At 45.5% G+C, this 27,119-nt stretch overlaps 2 protein-coding genes across 7 annotated transcripts in view; one reads left to right on the forward strand and one right to left on the reverse strand.

Annotated features, from left to right (window-relative positions):
* The window catches only part of NFIL3 (nuclear factor, interleukin 3 regulated), a 17,147-nt gene extending 3,791 nt beyond the window's left edge, over window positions 1-13,356 (forward strand). For both annotated transcript variants that reach the window (XM_035029182.1, XM_035029181.1), the window contains exon 2: window positions 11,516-13,356. In XM_035029182.1, the coding sequence (XP_034885073.1) occupies window positions 11,669-13,057 (1,389 nt within the window). In that variant the 5' untranslated portion in view covers window positions 11,516-11,668 and the 3' untranslated portion in view covers window positions 13,058-13,356. The remainder of the gene's footprint in view (window positions 1-11,515) is intronic.
* The window catches only part of LOC118026365, a 45,495-nt gene continuing 23,800 nt past the window's right edge, over window positions 5,425-27,119 (reverse strand). For 3 of the 5 annotated variants that reach the window (XR_004683542.1, XM_035029189.1, XM_035029191.1), the window contains one exon: window positions 8,683-9,848. Coding sequence is in view for 3 of the 5 variants with exons in the window: in XM_035029189.1 (XP_034885080.1) it covers window positions 9,725-9,848 (124 nt within the window). In the remaining 2 variants the exon portion in view is untranslated. Of the gene's footprint in view, window positions 5,996-8,682; window positions 9,849-27,119 lie in introns of those variants that run through there. The other 2 variants (XR_004683543.1, XM_035029190.1) reach the window with 2 other exon arrangements.

Below are 27,119 nucleotides of genomic sequence, written 5' to 3' on the forward strand. Positions count from 1 at the left end.
GGCGGGTGTGCGCGGGGCGTTCGTTGCATAAACTTTTGCCGCCTCGGCAGGAGGGGCCTCGCCACCTCAAGGTGGCCGCTTTGATTGCAGCGCCCTCGCGCCGGCACGTAGCCCGGGCGGGCTCGCGCCCCCCCCGCTGCGGTTGCATAACGTCTCCTGATTTCAGGAAAATTGATGTTTCGGTGGAGCGGAGCGCCGGGGAGGCTGAGCCGTCTCGAGCGGGAAGGGCCGCGCTCGCTCCTTTCTCGCCCCTTCTGCGGGGCTTGCGGCGGGGGAGGAGGGGGCGCGGAGGGGGCCGAGTAAACGGGACTGGGCTCGATTTTCTTGCTGAGAAAAGAGCCTGGGGAGCGTGAACCGTGACGGCATTCCGAGAATGCGTGCGCGGCGTTTGTTTGTGTCAGGGGCTGTGTCTGCACCGACGTCTTCCAGCCTGTCTGTCGTCAGCGCCCGGGAAGGTTGTGGGATTTGTCCTTGCGCAGATTGCATAATCCGTCCACCGTGAAATATTGGCTAGGGTTACGGGCAGATGTGGGAATGTGCACGGACGTGTGCAACGATTCGGAAATTTTAGCGCAGCGTTGGGTATTAGATCGTTATTTACATCTGTACTACGTCCCAAATAAAAGGATCTATGTCTCAACACTCCTACAAAACATGAAGAATTCCTCGGGTTGTATTCTGATCTTGGATACTCCTGGGGTTCGCCCCTTAGGTGTCCTGAGCTATTATTTTTAAGTCAGGGACGAACCATTGTGGCGTTTACCTCCCTACCTTCTTGATCTTCACGTATTCCATTCCATCAGCCCTTTTCCTCACCTTATTGTCGTTGCTTTTTCAGACACGACAAGACAGATCACATAATAGTTTCCTGGAAATGTTGCATTATGTAACTGCCGAATTTGCTGGCAGTCAGCATAGGAAGCGGGAGCTAATTACGTGATTTTATAATCTTGCTACAAAGAAAGTAGGACAGTCTCAGCCTTTAAAATGTCACTGTAACAGTTTTTTTTTTTTTTTTTAAGGGTATTTTAAACAGGAAAGTAGACAACCGGGTAAAGCATTGAGTTAGCTCACGCTGCCGAATGTGTGTCTTTTGCCCTAAATGAAATGTGCGTTCTTCTAAATTTAGCCCTATCACATTTTAACAATTGTGGCCTCGCAGCGCTATTTCTGGTGTTTTCTCCAGGGCTATGTGCAAATACAAGTTCAAGGCCATTTGCTGTAGTTTTAACTCCACGCCTTCGGAGACCTTTGATAAGATTGTATTTTTAGGAAGGCATTTCGCAGAGCCCGGTGATTTGCTGGATGCTGACTCCCATTTATCTTTATAAAGGACACTTTAGGAAAGTGCTGTGTTCCCTGAGAACAGCAGGGGATGGCCAAGTGTCATCTTCTGGTCTTGGCTTTTGTAAATAACAACAGGGAATGAGGTCACAAGTATTTATTTCACATCGTGGGTATTTTTTTTTTCTCCAGAGCAGATATGATTTATGGGAAACAGATATAGGTTAGTGGATTGCATTTTTTTGGTGTAGATTCCCTAGTTTTATTCCTGTGAGTATGTATGAATATATAATGTACCCATATTTTAAATTTCTTCCGGCATTCTTAGGTTGTGTAGTTATGTGTGAATATATGTATATGATGGTGTGTATATGTCAGATTTTTTTTCCTGACGTAACATTTAAATAACTAAAGAGCAAGGCTTGGGTTTTTTCTTGGGGGGGGGGCGTATTATAGACATTCATCCCTGGAGCAAATTATATTACCCCAAATAATCGCAGTTGCTTTCCAACAAGCTAATAGTGCTCCAGGCCCCCTGATGTCAGACCCCGACCTACTTTGGAGCTTGGGCAGGGAGCCCCAGGCCTGCTGGGGAACACGTAGCGCCACCTTCCGATCGCGACCTCCAGGGGCGCGCCCCTCCCGCTTGCGGGCCCTCGGGGGACGGAGGCAGGGGGCTGGGAGGTGGGGGCGGAGCGTGGGGGCCTAGAGTCGGGACCCCGAGCGCCCTGGGCGGCGCTCGGGCAGGAGCCGCACGGCGGCCTGCGCGCCTCCTCGCCCCCTCCCCACATTCCTTTGTTCTGGCGAGGGGGTCCTGGCAGCGCCGAGGCCCCGCTGCGCCGCCCACCCGGTGGGGGCGGGTCCCGGTGAGGCGCCGCGCTGGGGGCGCGGAGGGACCTGGGCCGGGGAGTGCGGGTGCGCTTTGGGCTCGCCCGGCCGAGGGAGGGGAGAGGAGCGCAGCCGGGGAGGAACGGGAGGGGAGCCGGGGAGGAGCGGGAGGCGCCCAGGGCGAGGCGCAAGGAGAGGGCAGCTCTAGCGGCCTGCCTCCTGCCTTTTGCCCGGTGAGCTTCTGAGCAGCGCGGTCACCTTTGTTCCAGGAGGCTTCATTGTATTTCGGAGCCAAGCGCTTCTTGATTCGTGAAGTGAGAAAGACTGAGAAAACCTCCAAATGTCAACAGACCACGGACATTGGGGTGGGGACGCTCCAGCATTGATGCTGATGGGAAGGGGCGCCCGGCTTGACTGTGGCCATAGTCGGGTCTTTTTCTCTCTCTCTCTTTCTTTCTTCTTTCTTCCTTCCTTCCTTCCTTTCTTTCTTTCTTTCCTTCTTTCCTTCTTTCTTTCTCTTTCTTTCCTTTCTTTCTCTCTTTTTCTTTTCTTTCTTTCCTTTCTTTTTCTTTCTTTCTTCTTTCTTTCTTTCTTTTTCTTTCTTTCTTTCCTTCTTTCCTTCTTTCTTTCTCTTTCTTTCCTTTCTTTCTTTCTTTCCTTCTTTCCTTCTTTCTTTCTCTTTCTTTCCTTTCTTTCTTTCTCTTTTTCTTTTCTTTCTTTCCTTTCTTTTTCTTTCTTTCTTTCTTTCTTTCTTTCTTTCTTTCTTTCTTCCTTCCTTCCTTCCTTCCTTCCTTCCTTCCTTCCTTCCTTCCTTTCCTTTCCTTTCCTTTCCTCTTTTTCTTTTTTTATATACCTTTACTTCATGCGGTCAAAGGCTAGAGTACAAAGAACTTGAATTCCCCGAGTTCAAAATAAAACAAAAATCAAAACGCCCACGTAGACGCCGCTGTCCTACTGTAAGACTACAGTACTTTCATCCTGACATAAAGACTTCTGAGAGTGTGCTCAGCAACTGGTTTGCAGTGAATTCAGGGCGACATCACAGGTGCTCTCTGGCAGTCTGCTTTGTGGAAAAGTTGGTTTCTGTGGGATCACATCCTACATCCGTGCCCCTCAATCAGTTTCTCTCTTGAGCTGCAGGCCACTGTCTGTAGTTAGGGACCAGCTCTGGCGGAGTGCTAAGAGTTCAGGCTCAGAAGAGCTGGGCCCTAAGGCCCCAGCCTGTGATTTTGGGAGCTGCTGTGATCTCTGCTGGTGTCCAGAGTAAACTGAGAGAATATGACCCGTCGAGCTGGGTAGTTTTGAGGAGCTCAGTAAACCGTTCCCATATAATTCACCAGGAACCAGATTTTTTTTTTTTTTTTAATAAAGGCAGTCACCTTCATTTTTCTCTGCCTAAATCTCCGTCCAATAATAGTAAGGACTGAAGTTTGAGTTAAGCCTATATAATTAAAGATCCTTCTTGGGATACATTTTTGTTCTAATAATGATTACTTTTTTTTTTCCTCTCTCAAAACTGTGTGCCATTGCGTTCAGTGGTAATTTAAGTTTGAAGTGAATTCTTGACAGTGTTGCGGAGCCTCTGAAATCACTGGGTTAATGTTTGGGGGAAGCGTGGGTAGGAACACAGAGGTGAGTCGGTGGTGGCAGGAATGATGTAACAAGTGCCACACAGCCCTGGCTTTTTCCAGTTCCTTTGACTTCTCTGTGACGGCTCTCCTTGGTCTGATCATCCACATCTCTACACATCTGTGGTCCGAGCCCAGCCGAGGCGGGTTAGACCCCACCGAGGGGCCCTCTGGGAAGGAGTGTGCACAGCCTGTGTGCTTGACAACTAAGGCCGTGTCCTGTGAAACTGCTGATGTTTGATCTTTTTGATTAATACACAAGATTTCATCTGGTTGAGCCTTATACCTGCCGCACAGGGCAGGGCTTCCTTAAGAATCGCGAGAGGCTCAAAAGCCCAGGCACTCGTCATCGGCATTGCCTTGGTGCTGCTCATTCTTCAGAAATGAAATGAAGAGCTGATTCTAGCCCCTTAGCCTCCTTGTGCCTGACTCTGTGCTGCCTTCTCTCACCATCCCCATTCTACAGGTGTGGGAGTAGAGGCACAGACAGATGGATTAGCAGCCCAGACCACCAGCCTGAAAACGGGAGGGGGAGCTGTGCTAATAACATCCCCCCATCTCTCGCCCTCCCCAGAGTGTGAATGCTAGCTCACTGGCGTCTTTGAAACAATTTCCTTTTCTGTGTTAAAGGCTTATCTTTGCGAAGTGCAATTATAACATCAGTGTGATGCAACAACCTGAAAATTAAAAACCCTTTGTTAGAGCGCTTTCCCGTGTTGAGCAACTGCCTGACTCACCCACGGAGTGGATATTTCTAGTTGACCTTGCCTTGGTCCGCAGTCAGCTCCACCAAGTGAATGTGATTGCCGCATGGCATGGAAAAGGTGCAGTCATGTTGCCTCGGCTTTATTTTTACCCGAGCTAAAATCACACATACTTCATTATTTCCATTGTAATCCAGATGGCACTGATGCTGTGAGAAGTTGTTTATTTTTAATTTGTATTGAGGGAATGAGAGCACACTTGGGATTCGATTCAAACTATGACAGAAACAATGTAATTGAAGCTCCTTTAATATGCATTTTTGGGTTTTGTGAGGTGTGCCAGTATTTCACAGGATTAACACATTGTCTGATATCCTGTTATTTTCCTAAGTTGTATTTCAGTTGATTTTTATCCAGATCAGACTCATTGAGAATGTCGAAAGACGTTGACCTTTGATCACAGACATTACATAAGAGTTTTTTCGGTTTCAAAATGAATTTGTATTACCACTACCCCCAATCACCTCTCAAATTTCTTTGCAAATAACTTTCCTGTAGTTAAAAAAAAAAACAAAAAACATTTCTCATACGGTTTTAATTAGAGAGCTTAAGCTTGTTTTTATGATACAGTTTAGTGGGGATTTTCTAGATGCCATTCGTAATAATCTGTGCTTTGAGGACTCAGTTTCATTGGAATCAGAATGATCTTTGTATTATAAGCCTTTAGTTATCAGAACATGGTGTCTTTATCAATTAACTCTCCAAGGATCTTAAAGGGCAATTCAATAGCCTTCAAGTAAACCTGAAAACATTTTTTTAAAAAATCCGTCCTATTCATAAGGCACGTAGTAAAGTAACTGACATTTGTAATCATCTGCTCACTGGGCAAGAAAGTGAAATTAAAAAGAAGAAATCAAAAAGTCAAGCTGAGGAGAACTGGAGTGGGTGGTTCTTCAGTGTACTTAACAAACATTCAAGAACTTTCCCTGCCCTCCCCCCACTCAGCCCTGCACCCACACCATTTCTGCCACCATTCTGCGTGTTACACGTGCTCTGCTGGTGGGAACCCATGGCAGAATTTCCTGTAACAGTTACTTTGTGATTGTTGGCGTCCCTTAGGATTTCAGATTAGTTGTCAGACTGATACATTCTCTTTGGAAGTAGCAAGGAAACTAGTGGTCCCCACTTTGAGTGACTGCAGCTTTTTAAAAATGCTTTACTATTCCTCTCCCCCCTACCCCCCATACCCAGATTCTTCTCCCTCCTCAGTGAGGGTGTGGCTGGTCTTTCCTTCTCCAGCCGTGCAGTTGTTTCTATGTGTTAGCATCTTTGCCCTTCCTGCGCACAGTCTTCCGAATATTTCCATTGTGCGCCATAGGTTACAAACACAGTCCTCTTATAAAAGAGTGTCAAATTATACTGTTTCATATTTCAGTTCCTTAAGTTCTATCAGTGCTATCACCAAATGCAATGTTGTCATATTTGTTAAGATTGAATCTAATTTTTAAGTGGTCCTTTGTTGAGGATGAGACATCAGTGTGATGCAACAACCTGAAAATTAAAATTAAAGAGAGAACAAGAAACTTGAAATATTTTCACATAGCATAAACTTGATCAGATTTTGACACATTTATTTACAAATTTGCCCAAATAGAAAACGTAGGTTAATTTTTTGCTATGATAGGACAGACTTTGGCAAAGCATGAGACTCACTCACTGTATGTGTGTGTTCATATCTGGATCACGTACACATTTCTCTCTAACATTAGGGTTAAAGTCTGTGTTACTAGAGATAGAAATCTCTTATTGAACGGGAGGCACTTCATTGGCAATTAGAGAGGTTTAGCATAGTTTTATTAATTTAAAAAGCCTTTGGGGCACCTGGCTGGCTCAGTTGGTGGAGCATGTGACTCTTGATCTTGGGGTCGTGAGTTCCAGCCCCACGCTGGGCATAGAGATTACTTTAAAAAATAAAAGCCTTTAATTTTTCAGCCTGATGAGAAAATCCCCTTGCGAGTTCAATGCTCCCTGGGTTTTTTCACACACACCCCCATCCCCCTTGACTGTACATGCGTATTCCTTTCCTGTTTTAACTCTGCTTTTAAGTACTGGATTTTATTCTTATCCATGAACAGAAGTAAAGCGTTTTATTGAAACAGTCATGTCATCAATTGTTAACCCTACCACGAGAAATGTAGGTTGACATTTTGCTAGTTTTAATAGTCTAAAGAACTGTGAATTAATTAACTTTGCTTATTTTTCACCGAAATGACATGTTATCTCAAAAACAAGCAGCTCTCTGCTTAGTGGAGAGATAGTTTACAATTTAACATAAAATGATTTTTTTTTCTTTAATGGTATCTATACTGTGCCTCTGAGGGACTAAATGGCATATCCAGAGAGTGGAGGACAATGAGATAGTTCTATTTCAGAGATGCTTCCCAAATATGGAGCACTTCAAATAGTATCTCATCTTTGTAAATTTTTAAATCAAAATATGTAATACAAGCTATTTGCAAGAAGACTTCCCCTTTAAAGGGAGCATTAATAACCAACTTTTCTCATAGTAGACTATTTAATGTCTAAACTGTTGGTAGGATTTTAGATGCTGGAGACGAAATGTCCCTTCTTGTTTCGGAGAGAGTTTGAATTGCCAGCCACGGTTCTTCTGGGAGGTGCGCTGGGGGCCGGGACGGGTGCAGGTCTGTCTCCGTAAGCAGAAGTAACCATGTCACTCCTCGAGGAGGAATTTGGTGGAGACTTACAGGTTGTGAACTTGTATTCTTTTTTAAACTTTTTTAAGCCAAATTATAATCTTAATTAAAGATCACGTTTAGGTCATCTGACTCGAATACACATGACAGCTCAGCGTTTACAAAACCTAACTCCCGCCTGTGGAAGTGGTGTAACGTACTCTGAAAAAGCATGAATTAGAGACAGTGGCTGCGTTAGGGACGGGAAGATATGTCGGCTGGAATGTAGTGTCTCCGGCTCTTCGATTTCTTTCTATTCGTGTTCTTCTGAAGCAGCCCTGTTATCTAACGGGAGTGGTGAGGCTGACCACGCCGAACATGCCAGCGTCACAGAGCCGTCAGGAAGGGACAGTTGCCCGAGAAAGGAAATGGAAGGGGTGCTGCAGTTCAGTGCTGGTGGTGGCCCGAAAGCGTGACGCAGAGGCGACGTGGGCGTTAAGTCAATCCGAAGGGAAAACACAGTTTGGAAGAGAGTCGTTAGTTGAGCATAAACACCGATGTGTCAGAAGGCCGTGTAAACCACGTTAGCACTTCCTTTGAGTTCACTGTCAGGGGACACGACTAGTTTCTGAGCTCCACCTCTGCCCTTCAGCACTGTGTGATCTTGGGAAAGTCACTCAGTCTCTCTGTGTTTCAACTGCCCACCTCCCCTCCATGTTGAAAATGGATACTTTCTGGTTTTGTACCAAAAAATCACAGGATCCAATGCCCCTGGCTGTCGTTTTTCTTTTCCCCTATTTTAGCATATAGGATTGCCAGGAGATTAAAATTTTAGCAGAGATGAGAGTTTAGAATGTTTTTGTAATTCATTAAATACTCTTGGGATATAAAACAACAGCCAAAGAGGCTGGAGGAAGGTTCCAGGTGCTACCTTTGTTGCCTTAAGGAAATTCTGGCCACCTCTGGTGGTGCCTTACTACCGCAAGACTAACGTAGTGAATGGGTGTGTATTACTCAGAAATGGGAGTGATCCAGAAGAGGAACTGGGCATGCACCAGAACAACCCCGTGCAGGCGTCAGAGAGGGTGCTGGTAGGGGAGTTGGACTTGGATCTGGGCTGCAGCTGAGCTCTGCTGCTTAGCCAGCTGGGGGGCACGGGGCAGGTCACTGGACTCCTCCGAGCCTTTTCTGTTTTGAAAACCCTTGTCGTGAGGCCAGGCTCTCTGTGTGGTAGGTGTTCAGTAAACAGCCCCTGTTGGGATTGCTTGTGTTGTTGTCACCATAAAGAAACCAGCAGAGGGGCTAGAAAGGATGTGCTGGGTGACCCAGTCCCCATGCTGCCGGCGCCCATCACGCGGGCCTCCCCTAGCGCTGGGTTCTCCGGTCGGGCTCCCGCAGGAGACCAGGACTTCCTTGACTCCTGAGTTTGGTTTTCCCTCCTCCCTCTTTATGTGCCCCCAGTCTGGCTCAGTGCCTGGTCCACAGTAGGCGCTCCACATTCCGTGTTGAATAAATCAGTTAATGAATAAGAGAAGCTCTCTGTTAACAAGTAAAATGTCTTTTTTTAGAATTTACGTAATAACATTCAGTTAAAAAAAAACTATCAGAAAGTGTTTCATTTACAAAACTCTCTTGGATAAGGCAAATGAGTGACTGCCAATCAGATGTCGGACACCTCTATGTTCAGTTTGTTGCTAGGACACAAAGACAATACTTTGCACCCTGAAAAAAATTACATACTAGTTGGATGTACAAAACAAACCTGCAGAAAGACAGTGTAGAAATCAGCACCTTTCTCTGCATTATCTCACACGCATGATAAACTTTTTTTCCAACACTGCAAGATTACTTGATAAAAAATATTACAGAAGATACTCTTAAAATAGTAGGTGGTGATTTGCCAGTGAGTCAGAGAGACAATTCGTATTTGCAGATGAGGGAAGACTCCCAGATTCTAGTACATGTAGTAAAATTCACATAGGAAGAAGCTTAAAAAGAAAGGAGACTTCCTGTAGGTTTTGAATGTACCGAGGAAGTTCTAGAGATGACAGAGTGGACACGTAGTGCTTAGACGGCGAGAAGAGAGGGGTCAAAGAGATGCTAAGACAAGGGGGATACTTTTGTTAGATGGAGTCGGACAGTGTCCTCCACACAGTGTGGTGAGGGCAGCCCCCCACTCTGGAGGCTCCTGGCACATGCAGCCTTTGGACCAGGAGGCTGAAAAGTCCCAACGCCCTGGTAGATTTGAAATGATGAAAATGGGTGAGAAATGATGAAATAAGGAAAAGTTTAGGAAGAGTAGCTAAGGCAGAATGGTGGGGCACTTCAAAAGCATAACTGTGAAAACCGGAGAGGCAAACGTTAAAAGAATGTGACTTTTTTTTAAAAGGAGGGGACACATTTTAAAATGCAGGGGAAAGAGTGAGTCTCTGGTGGAAAATGTACCCAGAATAATAGTGTTCAAGGAACTATATGATGTTTAAAAAAACCAATAGTACCCGAGGAGCTGGTGGAGGTTTGAAGGGCATCCCCCCCAAAAAGGATCAGTGCCGCAGTCCTCCAGCTGCTGGAAGTTTGACTCTTTGCCTCAACACTCAGTTGACTTTGGTGGCGGGGGACTTGACCGAGCTGGGGAACAGAAATCTTTACTAGCAGTGAAGAGTCCATTGATATGTAGAGGAAAGATGGATTTTCGTGTCAGAAGACGAAACCTGAGTGGGAATATAGAAAGCAGTGTTGTTACACTAAGTGATAACTGGAAAGATTCCCTTTTTACACCATCACTGCCTACTGTGCAGACTCCTTGCGTTCACGTCGTGTTATCAAAAACAAACAGAAACTTGGTGTTATTAATCATGGATTTTGCTTAGTCACAACGGCCTGTTTCCATGTTGGCTCAGCTTGATGGACAAAAATGTGGCATTAAACCTTACTCTTTATGATCCTGAAATTATTACATCATTTCTTCTGTTCCTTCTGGAAAAGGCGCAAGAAGCTGGCAGGCTTTTCCAGCTGATAAAATTAAACTTCACTTCATTAGTCATTACAAAACTATGCACAAGAGAGGGAGAGTGATGTAAAACAAAAACATTAAATCTTTTTAATGTGGCAGGAGAGAGTGCCATATGCAGATAGCACTGAAGGAACGGTGGTCTCCTTTATGAAAGTATTACCTACTGGAAAATCAGGCAGAGAAGCCCTGTCGAGAAGCACAGTTGGGTCCAAAAACCACCACAAAAAGATTGTTATTGGAATCTAATATGGGTTTATTACCTCATGTCAAGCCAAATTCAGATTATAAATATCTCATCAGCAGAAAAGGAAGCTAGCTGATGGTTCTATTTTTGAGGGGTTTTTTATATTTTGTTTGAAACTAATTAGTAAAATGGAAAGAAATTCTTTCCATAATTACATTCTCTGGGTTTAAAATAATTTTAAGTTTCAAAAATGCACTCTACTTAAAAAAAAAAAAAAGGTCCCCTTGAATAGTAACTGTATATTTTAGTCCCAAACTACTGCATAAATGAAATCTATTGGGGCAGACTTTTCAGGACCCCCCCCCCAAAAAAAAAGCACCTTGGGCGCTTCAATTTTAAGTGGATGTTTGATCAATCAATTTGAAGGAACCAGAAAAAAGAAGGAACATACCTAATGTCATAGCACAGATGCATCAGAAGATATGGCTCTATTGAGAGGAGTCCCGTACATCCAGGTGTGCTGAGCCACCTGGCAGAATGCAGTCAGGAATGTGATGGACAGGTGTGTGTCCACATTAGAGTCAGATCAAAACAACCACGACTCGGTTGTTTGTGTGGCTTTTATTTTCATTTTTGTGAAAATACAGAGTTTGCTTTAGAGTATATTTTATTCCATGTAATTGCAGAATTTGTGTATGGGTATGAGAGTTTACCTGGGGAAGTTCCTTTGAAGGGGGGTGAGTGTGTTTGCTCTGCAGTGATGTAAATGTCACCCAAAATTATTCAGAAGCACCACGATATGCAAGTACCACTTAAAACTTAACCAACCAGAGGCGATCTCTCATTTCCTTCCCGGGATGTCTTGTCTCTGTGTACCCACCCCCCCACCATTTCTGCTCCTGAAACAGCCTTCCTCTGTTTCTGCCTGGGCACGTGTGGTTTTGCTCCCAGTGTCCTGGCCCACGTGGCACTCTGCTGAGTGGTCTCACTGGGGACTTGTCCTCTGCAGCTTACAGCACAGGCATTTGGGCCCCTATCTCCTTTTCCCGATGGCAGCCTCTTTGAAGGGAAGGGCTATGTCTTGTTCAGACCTGTGTGTCCTCCGTGCTTAGCGTAGCTCCTCGTGCGTAATTGGCAATAAATATTTACCCAGTGGATAACGCTCTTCTCCTGTATTGCAGGGAACCTACGAGGAAGACCCCTACTCCATTCAGTAAGAGGAGCCAGCGAGATTCATTCCGGACAGCAGAACGGAAGAGAGAACATTGATGGCTTTCCCACCGCAGTTTTTAAAGCATTTGTGAATACTGGGGAAGGAATCCGTCCTGATTCTGATGCAGCTGAGAAAAATGCAGACCATCAAGAAGGAGCAGGCATCCCTGGATGCTGGCAGCGGTGTGGACAAGATGATGGTGCTGAACTCTGCGCTGACCGAGGTCTCAGAAGACTTGACAGGGGGTGAAGAGCTGCTTCTGAATGAAGGCAGCGTCGGGAAGAGCAAATCTTCCGCGTGTCGGAGGAAACGGGAATTCATTCCCGATGAAAAGAAGGATGCCATGTATTGGGAAAAGAGGCGGAAAAATAACGAAGCCGCGAAGAGGTCTCGGGAGAAACGTCGACTGAATGACCTGGTTTTGGAGAACAAACTGATTGCCCTGGGAGAAGAAAACGCCACTTTAAAAGCTGAGCTGCTCTCCCTAAAATTAAAGTTTGGTTTAATTAGCTCCACGGCCTATGCCCAAGAGATTCAGAAACTCAGTCACTCTACGGCTGTGTACTTCCAAGACTACCAGGCGTCCAAGTCCAGCACTGGCCCCTTTGTGGATGAGCACGAGCCCTCGATGGTGACGAGCGGCTGCATTTCTGTCATCAAGCACTCCCCGCAGGCCTCCCTGTCCGATGTTTCCGAAGTGTCCTCGCTGGAACATTCACAGGATGGGGCTGTGCGGGGTGGCTGTGGGAGCCCCGAGAGCAAGTTCCAGGCCATCAAGCAAGAGCCTGTGGAACTGGAGAGCTACGCGAGGGAGCCTGGTGATGAGCGGGGCGCCTACCGGGCCTCTGTGTATCAGAACCTCATGGGGACCGCGTTCCCCAGCTACTCCCACTCTCCCCCTCTGCTGCAGGTCGCCCGGTCCTCCAGCAACTCCCCCAGGACGTCGGAGACAGATGACGGCGCGGTGGGGAAGTCCTCCGACGGAGAAGATGAGCAGCAGGTTCCCAAGGGCCCCATCCATTCTCCCGTGGAGCTTCAGCGCGGCCACGCCACCACGGTGAAGGTCCCAGAAGTGAACTCCTCCGCCTTGCCGCACAAGCTCCGCATTAAAGCCAAAGCCATGCAGATCAAAGTAGAAGCGTTTGATCACGAGTTTGACGCCGCACCGAAACCGGCCTCGCCTATGGACGGGACGCCCAAGAGACCCTTCGAACTCGAGAAGCATACTGCCCCAAGTATGGTACACTCTGCCCTCACCCCTTTTTCAGTGCAGGTGACTAATATTCAAGATTGGTCTCTCAAATCGGAACACTGGCATCCAAAAGAACTTAATGGCAAAACTCAGAATAGCTTCAAAACTGGAGTTGTGGAAATGCAAGACAGTGGCTACAAAGTGTCTGACCCAGAGAATTTGTTTCTGAAGCAGGGGATAGCAAACTTATCTGCAGAGGTGGTTTCACTGAAGAGACTCATAGCCACACACCAAATCTCTGCTTCGGACTCTGGGTGAATTACTACTGAAAAGCTCTGGGTCTTTAGAAAGCCGTCATTTGCAATAGATGAGTACGTTTTGTATTAGGCTGAATTTTCACTGGGCCCGTGATGTCATTCCACTGTAATGTTGACACATTGTCTGCTGGGTGTCTTTTGTGCACAAATTATTATGGAAATTAGATCGTGTTATCACTCTGCCTTCTGTATAGTAAAATAGTCCATGCAAAGCCTGTATATATTGAACATTATTTTTGTTGTTCTATTATAAAGCGTGTCAGTTACCAGTTTCAATAAAGGATTGGTGACAAACACAGACTTCTGCTCCATTGCACTTGATTTTATGGGGGAAAAAAAAGCAATTTGAGTTCTAAAAGTGGATATTAAAATATTCCATGTTTTACTCATTCAGGGGAGTTTTCTCCCCTGTGTTAGGGAAAGCCGAAATGTAAGTTCAGCACATAACTTGTTTTTCTTCTAGTTTGGCCTGGGCTATAGTAAGTTTGGAAACTTTACAAAGAGAGGGCAAAAAAAATAATAATGACTTTTCTTGCATTTGAGACTAATTTACTAAATTACTCCTCATTATCTCTTATTTTTCTTTAAGCTTAAGTTTTCTGTGGGTTTTTGTTGTTGTTGTTGTTGTTTTAAGTAGAAAAATCCAAGTTGTCTGTCGTCAGCCTCTCTTGGGTCATCTCTTTTTTTGAGTATGACACATTCATGTGGATGCTTGAGTCATTGACCCACTTTATTAATTAGAGGTTCTTTTAAAAAAGAGTGTCTAGGGGCGCCTGAGTGGCTCAGTTGGTTGAGCGACTGCCTTCGGCTCAGGTCATGATCCTGGAGTCCCGGGATCGAGTCCCGCATTGGGCTCCCTGCTCGGCAGGGAGTCTGCTTCTCCCTCTGACCCTCCTCCCTCTCATGCTCTCTGTCTCTCAAAAAAAAAAGACTGTCTAAAGACTAAGGATGAAGTCACTTTCATGGTATTCTAAATCTTGACTTTACAGTTCTTGACTATAACAGTTCTTGACTATAACAATCTAGGGAATTAAGCTAGTGAAATTCCATTTTTATTTAATTTCCAAAATTTCAGGAACACATCAGCTATCCCATTCCAGCAAGTATAGTCTGAGTATGCATCATGACTTGTTATTTCTCCTTGGCCAGTGATGAATATAAATAGTAGCTCAATAGTAGAAACTGTAATGCAGAAGCCCACAAGAAAGCGTCATTCTAAGTCACTTCACGCTAAGACAGCTACTGATGATTCGTCCAGCCTCTGCAGTTGCCCTGTGCAAGTAGGTGTGGTGGGACCCAACGTCTCCTGTTGCAGGGTGGGACTGGCCCCCCGGGGTGGGGTGGGAGGGGCGGGCGGATGCTGGTTAAGCCCAGCCTTCTCCAAAGCTACCGTCCTCAGGAAGGCCCTCTCCAGATCCAGCTCTTTCCCACTGACCTCCCTCCTGTTCTACAGAGTGTGGAGGGGCTTGAGGCTCACGGGACGTGTGCAGACTTAACCCTCACTCTGCTCGCTGCCCCTGTGTCATGGTGCCTCCCAGGAGGGGCCTGCTTGTGACACCCCATTTACAGGGCTGCGGTCTTTTTGGCTGACTGGTTTGAACAAAAGCTTACTCCTTTGTATTTTTAAAAGTGGCCCTTTGAGTTAAAGGGCCACATACATGCTCTCTACTCTGTCCTTTTGGTCACGGTGACCTTTTGGTCAGTTTTCTCTCTGACATTTCCTGGCTTGTAGAGAAATGTGGTTTCTTCTCAGCCCTTGGCCTTCTCTCTTCATATTTTATCAGTGACTGGTAAGGCCCAGAGGCAAACCCATCTCATTTCAAATGTTACAAAGCACAGGAGGACTAAAATATTGCATGGGGGTCAGGACCCCCCATGCAATAGAATGGGTGAAATGAACCCAACCTGGATATAGTAGGGATACCATGTAAAGTCAGATTCCTATATTAAATGGGAAAAAAAAAAATGCCATCCAAGTTCACAACTGGGAGAAAAAAAATACAGTAAGTACATGGGGAGGGGGTGGGGCTCTAGTTTCCTCCTTGCTATGAGTCAGCTCTCAGTAGATGTTGGTTGTGTCCATACAAACAGTGTCCAAACACGAAGACGCCTGTCCTGTTGCATAGGGTGGACAAGTTGAGGTACAAGAGGAAACGCTCCAAAGGAACCTAGCAGACGTGTCAGATCTCACAGCCATGAACCAGAAGATACTAAGAAAACTGACAAATTGCCCCGAAAAGAGGTGAACCATCTATACTGTGTGGTGCTGGAAGGGAGAATAAGAACAGGCAGATGAGAGCAAGAAAGGTAAATCTGGGGCGCCTGGCTGGCTCAGTCGGAAGAGCTTTCGACTCTTGGTCTCCGGGTCACGAGTTCGAGCCCCATGATGGTGGTAGAGAGCACTTAAATAAATAAACTTAAAAAATATGTATTTAAAAAGAAAGGTAAGTCTGAGTTACTTTAAGGAAGAAGCAGGCATCTGTCAGAGCAGTGCGGGAGCGAAGTGGTCTGCCTGAGGCCCCAGAACTTCCACAGTAATTGCTAGTAGGAGCCGTCAGGGTGAATATTTGCATTTAAACATGATTGGATGCCTTTTTCCTCCATCATCTTGCCTTACAATTTCAGGGATCTAAGATGTAGTCAGAATGATGTATAGAATGTTACTCCTTAAAAATAAAAGTGGCATAAACAAGCAGTTCCACACTCACCAGGACCAAAGAACTATCATGTAAATACACTGACACTTCCATCATTGCGTGCGGGGAAACGTGACCACCTCTCCCTCCCACTCACAGAGCTCAAAATCATATAAAATGCCCGTATGCCAAATAAACCTGCAACTGTACCCAACAAATAAGAATGAGAAGGCTCAGAACAGCCCAATTCCCAAGCATTCCCAGGAAGATGGCGCTCAGGTAGGGCTTGATGGGGAGGAAGCTGTGAAAGCGCAGAGCCCCCACCGCAGCCCCAGGCACCGCAAAGGGAGGGGAGCCCGCTGACCAGCCGTGGGGTCCGTGGGGACACGGCCGCAGGAGCAGACCTGCCCAGGAGGAGGGCCCACAGGCAGGGCATCGCCTGGCAGTGATGGCAGGTGCATGTGTCCCCGAAGGGGCCCACCTAGCGGCACGTCCCCTTCCCCTGCCGTGTGCAACAGTATCTCATTAGTTCCCACGCCCGTTTTAGGCGGGAGGAGACTGAGACTCTCAGGGGCCAGCACCAGTCTGCCCGCCACCAGGCGAGGGGGGGCCAGTGAACCCCATGTGGCACTTCAGTCCGTGCCCAGGGGCAGCCCCGCGAGATGAGCGGGAGCGTCTCTGAGCTGCAGGAGCAAAGCGGGGAATCTGAGAATGTTCCAGCTTGTTAAGTGGCTTTTGTCTGTGGATGAGGAAGGCTGCTGCGGAAACATCTCCTTTTCTGCTGCATAACCGTCGGGGGAGAACTATTTTGCTTTTCTTCAAGGGTCAACTATTCCCACAGAAGAGCAGCTAACACCTGTGTAGTTTTCCCACACGCACATCCACAGGGGTGTTCACACTCATGTCCACATGCACGTCCACAGGCATGTCCACACTCATGTCCACACTCATGTCCACATGCACGTCCACACGCATGTCCACACATGTCTACGTGCATGTTCACACTCATGTCCACATGCACATCCACACGCATGTCCACACTCATGTCCACGTGCATGTTCACACTCATGTCCACATGCACGTCCACACGCATGTCCACACTCATGTCCACACGCATGAATTCTTCCGAAGTCCAGTCACCTTCTTGGCACACAGTTATTATCCATTACAAACTTCTTTTAAAATCGTGTTAAGTCAAAAAAAAAAACAAAAAACACTGGTAGCTATTAAACTTATTTTTGAAAACTAGAAATTATCCCTCAGAAGTGAGAATCATTGGCTGCACTTTCTTGGTTTTTGTTTTCGTGTGATTTTAGGGGCAGGGATTGGGGGCTGTTGAGGAAGTAGTATAATTGTTGGAGTGATTTGAACAGGGTCCCCCAAGCTACGTGCACTAGGACAACTTAAATAGGAAAAACTTGCCAGGGATATGAGATCTGGGGACTCAACATGCCCAGGAGGCCAGAGAAATAAGAGAAAATTCACGATTATGAACTGTAGTGAATGGTCATGTCTTCCAGGCAAGTGAGGTGAGATATGCTGGGTTTGAACGCGTTGGCCGTATTTTCCATGGAGCTAGCTTGTAGTGATCTGAACGGACATGAGGAAGAGGTCAACGGAGAACTAGTGGAGCTAAGCAGTAGAAATCCAGGCTAGGGAGAGCAAGCACTTACCGCCTCTGTGTCGTCATGCTAGGGGCCACCTAGGAGTGATCATGTTGTTGAGCGGATATACTAAATACGCTAAGTAGCCCACTGCCATGTCTGCTCTCTCTGATCTGTCAGTCTTCCCCCCTTGAGAAGGAAAAGGTTACTGTGGGGAAAGTGCTTGACTAAAGTCCAAGGTTCTGGGGGTCCAGAGCAAGGCCCCTTTGGAAATGCACATGGATGAAACCCTGAGGATGGGGTAGAGGGGACAGCAAGTCTTATGGCCGGGGGCACAGCAAAGGAGACGAGGAAGGAGCAGCCCCAGAATGGACCACCCTTGAAGTAAGCAGATGGTTCAGTGTAACCAGGTTAAAACTCTAACAGCAGTGCCCGATTTCCCGTGAGACAGGGAACTTTCTCTTTGAGAAAATAACTTCTGGTTTGCTGCTGGGGTCCCAGGAGGGCTCTAAAAACAGTGGCAGCACAGGTCCAGGACCCCGAGAGAAAGAGGCAGGTGCTTTGCAGAGAAGGTGCGAGGAGATGGGGGTGGCAGCTTGGGGCACCGCCTTTGACAGGAAGGGGATAGGGACTAAAGAGAACAGAAGGAGGGGCCGGAGGCCCAGGAAGGTCACTGATGAACATATGGTAGAAACCCTTCTCCATGTCCTCCTCAAATCGACAGTAAGTCCTACAGGCTCTCCAGTGCTTTGTGTGAGTGGATTTTTGATTGTTTGCTGACTTTACATCTGGGGCAGTGTTCTGCACAGCAAGGCAGCTCACCTGGGGGCAGGCACCCAAGGGGATGCTGAAGGTGGATGCCCCAGAAGCCTGAAGAATCTGGAAGGGGTTCTGGACCTTGACCACTCGGAGGCCACCTCCTCTGGGCCTGGAGGTTAGGGAGGCCCCTCCAATCCTCAATAAATACGAATTGCCTACGGGTACCCAGTTTTGTGCAGCATGCTGTTGGGGAAACAGAACATAAAGATACAATATCTCCTTTTTTGAGTTTTGAATTTGCTTGAGGAGGAAAGACTAAAACTCTGAACCACGGAGAGGTAGAACACGTGGGAAAGAGCAGGCTAAGGAAAAAGCTCGGAACACACACAGCAGTCACCGTGTGGACCTGAGGGGCATCTCAGCAAGAGAAGTTGGCTGGAGGCGGGAGAGAACTCAGCCGATAGCAAGAGCAGAGAGCAGTGATCTTCCACCATGGGGGAAGCACGAAGGTATGCTGCATCCCCAGAGAAGTGAATTCCTTTAGAGGATTGCTCAGACAAAATTCAGAAGTAAATGTAGACCCAGTTGTCAAAGGACCTTGAATCCCAGGCTGCAGAAATTGCCCGGAATCACTTGGGGAGTGGCTGTAGGAAATGTCGTCTCATGACCCACTGCTGAAAGATGGGGAAGGGCAGGAGAGGGGAGGGTGGGGTGAATCTGGGACGGGTGCATGGCCGGTGCGTGATGGTGGGAAGGATGCTGTGCGTAGACACACAAGCAGAAGGTGCCTGTGGGGACAGCAGATCTGGAAGCTGCATTCGGAGTTTTCTGCCCGAACTCACGGGAATTGTTCTGCCTTGGGAGTGCAGCTGGACACAGTTGGACTCTCGAGTGAGCACACACGCATGAGGATATATGGTGCTCTGGGTTCCTGCACAATGTCCCTAATGGTATCTATCCTCTGGGGAGCTCTTCCTATGGCCATCATGGAAACGCAAAGTTACTATGCTGTATTATTAGGGTTCTCCAGAGGAACAGAAGCAACAGGATATGAGGATATCTGTAGACGTAGATATAGAGAGAGACTGAGATTCATTATGAGTAATTGTCTCATGCAATTATGGGGGCTGAGAAGTCCCACGATGTGCTGTCTATAAGCTGGAGGCCCAGGTCTAGCTTTTTAAAAAATGGGTCCATCCATCCATCTACCTATCCATCCATCAACCCAGAGAAAGAGAAGAGAACACATGTACTAAAGTCATTTAAAACATTAGATATTAATAAAGGTTACTGTGTCACATTTTTGGACAAATAAATGTCAAAAGAATTTCCAATATTGTCCTCACATCTTGTAAACATCCTGGGCACCATGACTCCACTTAACGACCACAGCTCTGTGTCAAGGGGCTCAGAGGCAGAGGGCTAATAGCTCTTCGTACACTTGATGAACTAATTGGGAATCTCTTTTTAAAATTTTTTCAAAGGTGTATTTGAGGACCTCCACTCAAAGCTCTTAGGTATTTCTGAATTTTAAATATATATATACATTCCTAGTTATTCTTCCCCCTATTTCTTTTCACCAGCCTGGATTTTATTAGGTATACAGCATTATTGATATTTTCCAGTTCTGAACTATTTTTGACACCTATCCTATCTTGGCATGGAGGCTGATTTTTGAAAGTGTCTAAAGACTTGCCTGTTATAAGAGCGGGCAGGAAAGTCATGGATCTGCCCGAGTGTCTTCCATTTAAATAAAGCCAGGGAAAGCCTGCCCCGCACACCAGTGAACAAAGTCTAATGACACAGAAAACTACAGGAAGCTGGGCTTGGAATCCATCACGAGTTGTGTTTACTCCAGGTTCCAGACACCCCCTTATGGAATAGAAGGCCAAAGAATATAAGAGCCCCTTTTAAAAGTGGTAAGTCTGGGGCCCCTGGGTGCTTCAGTTGGTTAAGTGTCTGCCTTCGGCTCAGGTCATGATCCCGGGATCCTGGGATCAAGTCCCTCATCGGGCTCCCTGCTCAGCGAGGAGTCTGCTTCTCCCTCTGCCCCTCCCCCTGCTTGTGCTCTCTCTCTTTCTCTCTCTTGTTCAATTTCTCAAATAAATAAAATCTTAAAAAAAAAAGTGGTAAGTCCTCTGAGGGCCGGTGTTCAAATAGGCTTCAGGGAAACAATTACCTATTAAAGTTTTTGTGGAGAACATCTCTGGATTAAACTTGTAAGGAATACCATCTGGCATCTGAACTTAGAGCTTCTTTAAAATTACTACTGACCCCAAAGTCATTCTATTTTGTTATTTTCTGCCTTGGGTTCTGGCAGCCTGTCCAATATTTGTAAGACATTTGTAAGATTCGCCATCTGCTATAGCTCACCACATCCTGGGCTTCTGATGTAATAAAAATATTATTTTAAAAAGTACATTTTTAAACTTCTTATCCCCTTTTTGTGAATGTTTCCTAATGAATCCTTGTGAAGCCATTAAGGTAAGTATGGTAATTTATTATTAGGTATTTGTTTTTCTATGAAATGAGAACAGCTTGTCTGTAATGGTAACAGAAGCTTCCAGAACATCTGCTTTGAAGTTAACTTCCAAAGGCCTCACGTGGAACAATCTGTTCTCCGTGTACAGGACTCAATCATTGCTCAAGTCCCTGAGAAGCGATGGCACCAAACCAACCACCACTGGTTTGATTTACACTATTTTTAAGTCTTTATTTTTGGCAGTAGATATTCTGTTCTTGACACACACTACTTACTTATATTCCGCCAATATTCCATCTCTTTGCTAAGACTAAAGATTCAGTCAGAAAGAGATACAATTGACTATATGTAGATATATGGGAATAGATAAATAGGGAATGCATTTATAGTGAATCTTTGAGGTGTTCTTGACATTTGAGGAACTCCTGCAATGAGTCAGAGGATCAGAGAGCTGGGTTGAAGTAATCTTGCACAACCCACAGAATAGATATCTGCAGAGCTTTTGTCGTGCGATCAACTGCAGGAACATTTCACTTACAACCAATTTTACATGTGGCTTCTTGGTTAACTTTCTCAAATACAAATACGATCAAAGGCAGTCTTCTGGTTTCTTGTCATGGAGACAGCTTGGCTAGTCAAGGTGTGGTCTGAGCTCCAGCGGTAAGAACCTGACACAGAAGCTTCTAGAAATACAGAATCTCGGACCCCACCCGGAATTAGAATGGCATTCCAGTAAGATCCTTAGGTGATTCACATATCCTCATTGAAGTTAGAGAAGTGTGATCTATAGGAGTAGTTCCCAAAACTCTGTCTTAGTGAAATTAGTGGGAAATGGCAAGTATAGTGAGTTTTTCATAAAGCTAAATAAATGTATTTAACTTTTTGCTTTTTTTTTGTAGAAAGTTAGGACTCTCCTACATTCTCGGTGGTGGTCCTTGTATAAATTGATGTTGAATTACAGATGATAGTAGTTTGGTTTTTTACTTAGTAAAATAAAAATTCAGCAGTTGTATGTCAGCTTTCTATTAATTTTTATTTACCTGATAAGAGACATGCAAACGCCGGGGAACGTCTAAAATATGGAGCAAAGGCCCAGCTCCCTCAAGTGGGAGCCTTCCATGGAAGGCTCTCTGGAACCATCACCCACCCCACCTGCCATCACCCTCCAGTCTGTTCTCTCGGCACTATGCTCCCATTTCCAGCTTGCACAACTCTGGACTTCACATGTGAAGCTCTTTGTGCTGCAAATCCCAGTCTCTGTCTGACAAGCTCCTTCAATGTCAAGCCCCCACCGCAACTTCCACCACACCTGTGAGGTCCTTCTGAATGGTGTTGTCACATGCTTTTCACATTGCACGAAATATTGCGTGTTTTGGTGTCCATCAACACATCTGGACTGCATGCTCCTTCGAAGCAGATGCCATGTCTCCATTGCTGTCTCCTCAACTGCTTAAAAACTGACACCACACACATAGTTGCTGGATGCACTGGACATATTTGGAGAGAAGCACCATCCAAGGCAGTATCCTTAAATGCTCCATTTGATAGGATGAAGATGGCCAATGGAAAGTCTCCTGATCCAGGAGAGCAAATCTGCTCTTGGTTTGCCTCTCACTTGCCATGTGACTTTGGGCATGTCACTGAATCCGTTGGTGCCTCAGTTTCTCTATCTGTGAGACAGCAATACCTGATTTACCTCCCTTCAATGAATTACCCTGCCCGTGAAGAGGGAAGAATTATGGAAGAGTTTTCAAAAGTTAAAGCTGAAACATTAAACAAATGCTTAGGTGTAAATATGAATGCACAGAAATGGAGAGCCGAATGGCCGCTGTGAGGGGCCAGGGGCTGGGGAAGTGGGGGGAGTCTGGTAAAGGGACACACACACTTCCAGCTGTAAGATGGATGAGGTCTGAAGATCTGATCTAAAACACGGTGACTACAGTTGATGGCACCCTATTGTAGAATTGAAATTTGCTGAGAGAGGAGAACTTAAATGTTCTCACCCCAAACAAGTAAGTATGTAAGGTGAAGAATGTGATAAGTAATTCGTGGGGGGATTCCTCTCACAATGTATATGTATATCACATCATCACATCACGCACTTTATGTTACAGTTTTGCCTATTATGCCTCAATAAAACTGGAGGAGGAAAAGAATGAAGGGATACCATATATGAGTATTAGGTGACTGTTAGCATGTTAAGGCTGTCACACAAAGCACCACAGCGTGGGAGGCTTAGTCTATAGACACTCTTTTCTCTTGATTCTAGATGCTGGAGGTTTGAGGTCAAGGTTGGTTTCTCCTGAGGCCTCTCTTCCTGGCTTGTGGATGGCCGCCTTTTCCCTGAGCCCCACATGGTCCTCCCTGTGTGTGTGTCTGTATCCTAATCTCCTTTTCACATTGGGGCACCAGTTCTATTGGATTAGCACCCACCCTAAAGACCTCATTTTAAGTCTATTACCTCTGCAGAAAACCTGTCTCCATTCTGAGGTCCAGGGGTAGAGGGGGTAGGGCTTCAACATATGCATTTGGAGAGGACACAATTCAGCCCATAAGTGACTTATTTAATTTAGCATAGTTTAGTATTTGGTGGAGTTTTTATAAAGATAGGGTTTATAAAACCTCATACATGGTTTATCCACTCCACAAATGCAGCCAATTGTTATGGTTTCCAATGCTTTCCAACAGTAGGTCACTTCAGAAATGCAGGCACCATTAAATTAGCCATGGCAATCCAAAGCAGTTCACCCCCATAAGTGGGATTTGACTCCAATGTGACTCAAATAGATAAAGACATGTCTACAGTATTTTTCAAGTTATAAAGATACAGAAGAAACATAGTATAGAAGTATAGGAAGAAACATAGTATAGAAGTATAGAAAGAAAATGTTAAGGCTTCCACTTCTCCAATCTGATCCTTGTCAGATGACCAGTGTTAAGCAGGTCAGTAGTGTGTATTTTTCCATATTAAAAATGCCTGCATGTGAAAATGGACACAGACATATGCATATATGGGATCCCATATGGAGGTATTTTCACACCCATTTCACTTTTATCAGTAATCCATCATAATATCTCAGTTTCATGATGTAATTTCAGTGGAAGTATATTTAACAGCTCAATATTACATATCATCAACACATCTCAGTGGGAGGAGGGGCATATAATGCACCTTCCACTTGCTGGTAACAGCAAGTCCTGCTAGATTTCTTTCCAGTGCAGACTTCGCTGGTTGGCCACCTGACTGCTATGTCCAGTGCCCTGTCCTCTGATAGAGAGGCAGGAACAAGAGAGATGTCCACTTTCCTGGACTCCCTTGCGATGAGAGGTGGAGATGTGACCCGATTTGTCAGTGAAATGTAAGGAAGTCGGCTGTGGCTTCTGAGAAAGATCTGTCTCTCCTGATAGAAGGGAAAGTGTCCACAACTCTCTTCTCTGCCATGAGATAAAGCTGCCTGAGGCCACCAGGCCCATGGCGGAGGGCTAAGAAAACAACAGGGGTGCTCCGACTTCCAGAAGAAGAGCTGCCCGGGAACCGGACCATGTTGAAATTAGGGACTTTTCTTCATCAAAATACACCATCAGGTGAATGAATTGTCAGTCCACAGATTGGAAGATCTTTCTACCAGTGCTGATAACCAACAAGAGAGTCATAATCAGATTCTACTAAAAACTCCTACCAATCCATAAGAAAAGGGGTACACTTCACCATAGAGGATAGCCAACTGGCTAATAAGCATATGAAAGAGTGCCCAACATTCTTAGTTATCAGAGAAATGCAAATTAAGCCACAGTAAGATCCACCACTCACCCACCAGAATGCCTAAAATCAATAGGCTGAAAATACCAAGTGTTGACAAAGATATGGAACAAGTGGAACTTTCATACCTTGTTGGTAGGAATGTAAGTTGGTAAAATAAATTAAAAAACTATTTGTCAGTATCTACTAAGGATGTGCATATCTACAAATCTCATAACCCAGCAATTTTGCAGACACATGCCCACACAGTAACAGTAACATTATTCATAGCTAAAAACTGGAAATAACCCAAGTATCCATCAGCAGTGAAAGAGATCAAGTAATCCTGGTATTCTCACATAGGGAACTATTGTACAACAACACATGAGCAGTCTGAAGAGGCATGAACAGCCTCAGTAAATCTTACAAACATAACATTGCAAAAAAAAAAAAAAGACTTAAAAGAATACATGCTGTATAATTCCATTTATATAAATTTTTTTTTAAAGGGTAGAACTCCTGTCTGGTGTTAGAAGTCAGAAAAGTGGTGGTTTAGGGGGAAAAGGGAGATGTATCAATGGGGAGAAGGGATGAGGAAGCTCCTGGGATGCTGGCAATGTTCGGTATCCTGACCTGGGTGGCTCACTTTGTGAGGACAAATCCAGCCGTGCAATTATTATTCTGTATTTTCTGTGCCTCTGTTATACTTCAACCAACACAGTTTTTGGATAAACTGCACTTAAAAATGGAGGAGGGGAAGTCTGTGTCCCAGGCCAAGCATCTGAACTTTCTCCATAAGAAACGGGGAGCAAGGGGTGCCTGGGTGGCCCAGTTGGTTAAGTGTCTTGCCTTCAGTTCAGGTTGTGATCTCAGGGTCCTGGGATCGAGCCCCATTGGGCTCTGTGCTTAGTGGGGAGTCTGCTTCTCTCTTTGCCTCTCTCCCTGCTCTTGCTCGCTCTCTCAAATAAATAAATAAAATCTTAAAAAAAAGAAAGAAAGAAAGAAAGAAAGAAAGAAAGAAAGAAAGAAAGAAACAGGGAACTGGTGAAGATTTTTAAGCAGGAGTGTGGACTCACTGGGCAGCAGTGAAGGGAAGAGGTCGGTCAAAAGAGCGTCACGGGGTGGGTAGAGCAGTACAGGAGGCAAGAGAAAAAGAGGACTCGGTCCAGGGCCGCTGCAGCTCGGGTATGAGCATCCCCAGGAGGAAGAAGTGAGAGCCTGCAGGATCTCAGTGAGCAGCTGGGATGTGAAATGAAGGGCGGACAAGAGCTGAGAATGGAACCGGGGTTTCTGGCCAAATATGGCAAGACATAGAGGATACAGTCAGGAAGGAGTCATGTCCACATTGCTCTAATCACTGCCGCCCCAATTAGGCATCACAGAGGTGACCCCTGCATGCTCATGTCCCCTTCCTCACCCCCACGACGTCCCCCGTCATCATTTTCTTGGTGTTCCCCCAGCCTGGTGGGAGGCAGCAAACACAGCCTCTGGGTAGGAGACCCAACCCAGAGCCTCAGTCTCATGGCCAAGCTGGACTGGCTGGGTCTCTGTCCCTTTAGGACATCCACTGTTTTTTGTCTTTACATCCTTGCTGCCAATCTAGCAAGCAGGAGAAGCAAGCAAATACAAAATCCACTGATCAAACAGCAGCACCCAGAGTGGAGCAGACTGAGATGACCCTTAACGAAGTGAAAGCAGTGCCCAGACAGCAGTCCCAGCAGCCTCAGCCCAACTAGAAGGAAATAACCAGAAAAACCTGGAATCCAAATATTCTACAGGACAACTGGATTCTTCAAAAAGGTGAATGTTTTTAGAAGCAAAAAAAAAAAAAGTGGGGGCTGCTCTAGATTAAAACCAGCCTAACCAATTGCCTAACCAAGTGCCTAACCAAGTGCAATGTTTGAATTTTAAATAGAAAAAGGGCTATAGAAGACCTACCAGGAAACTCTAAGTATAGGTGATTTTATGGAATACTTATCAGGCGTTTGGTGTGATAATGGTATCACACAGGGCAATTTCCTCATTCTTAAGAAAGATATATGTAAACACGTGGGGGTGAAATGTCATGATGTCTGCAACTTCCTTAGAAAAACAAATGTTAACAACTGGTGAGTATACCTCTTACCAGTTAACAAATGGGCAAAAGGTATACAGATGTTTATTGTACTCTTCTTTCAAGTTCTCTATAGATTTAAAATTTTTCGAAAGAATTTTAGGAAGAGGAATCTCTAAGTATTGCATAATGAAAAATAAAACGTAGTTTTAAAAATAAATTTCATTTTGAAACGATAGGGACCGTAACATCCTGCTCCACAAATATGTCACATGGCAAAGTCTATGGTTTCGTTCTACACTCTGAACACTGAGTGAGGTGAAATGCAGAGAAATGGGATAGAAGGCTGCAAAATCCAAAGAAATAAAGACATGGCAAGTAGCTTTGATAAAGGGCCAGGGAGAGAGTGAGAACAAATCCCAGATGCAAAGATAGAGATGTAAAGACTCTCCCACGAAGTGAGAACACACTTGAACCGAACAGCATCCTCTTGGAAAATGGCCACGAAGGAGGTTTACAGATTGGAAGCAGGAAAGGTCGGAACTCGAGCTCCAGCCCCAGCCCCCACTAGCTATAGGGAGTTGGGCAAGTTTTTTCTTGCAACTGTCCACATTTCTGTTTCTTTATCACAAATGGTGGTTAAAATACACATCCACACCGGCTGCAGAGAGAGTTGTGTTCAACACTTAGCGAAGCACCTGGCCGATGTTATAATGATCACAGACGTACTTTACAGGTTTCCTTGTGGGGTGCCCAAGAAGTCAAAATAATGATTGCACTGAATGACTGG

Source organism: Mirounga leonina, unplaced genomic scaffold (genome assembly GCF_011800145.1).
Source record: "Mirounga leonina isolate KUSES-001 unplaced genomic scaffold, KU_Mleo_1.0 Mir_224, whole genome shotgun sequence".
Classification (NCBI taxonomy): Eukaryota; Metazoa; Chordata; class Mammalia; order Carnivora; family Phocidae; genus Mirounga; species Mirounga leonina.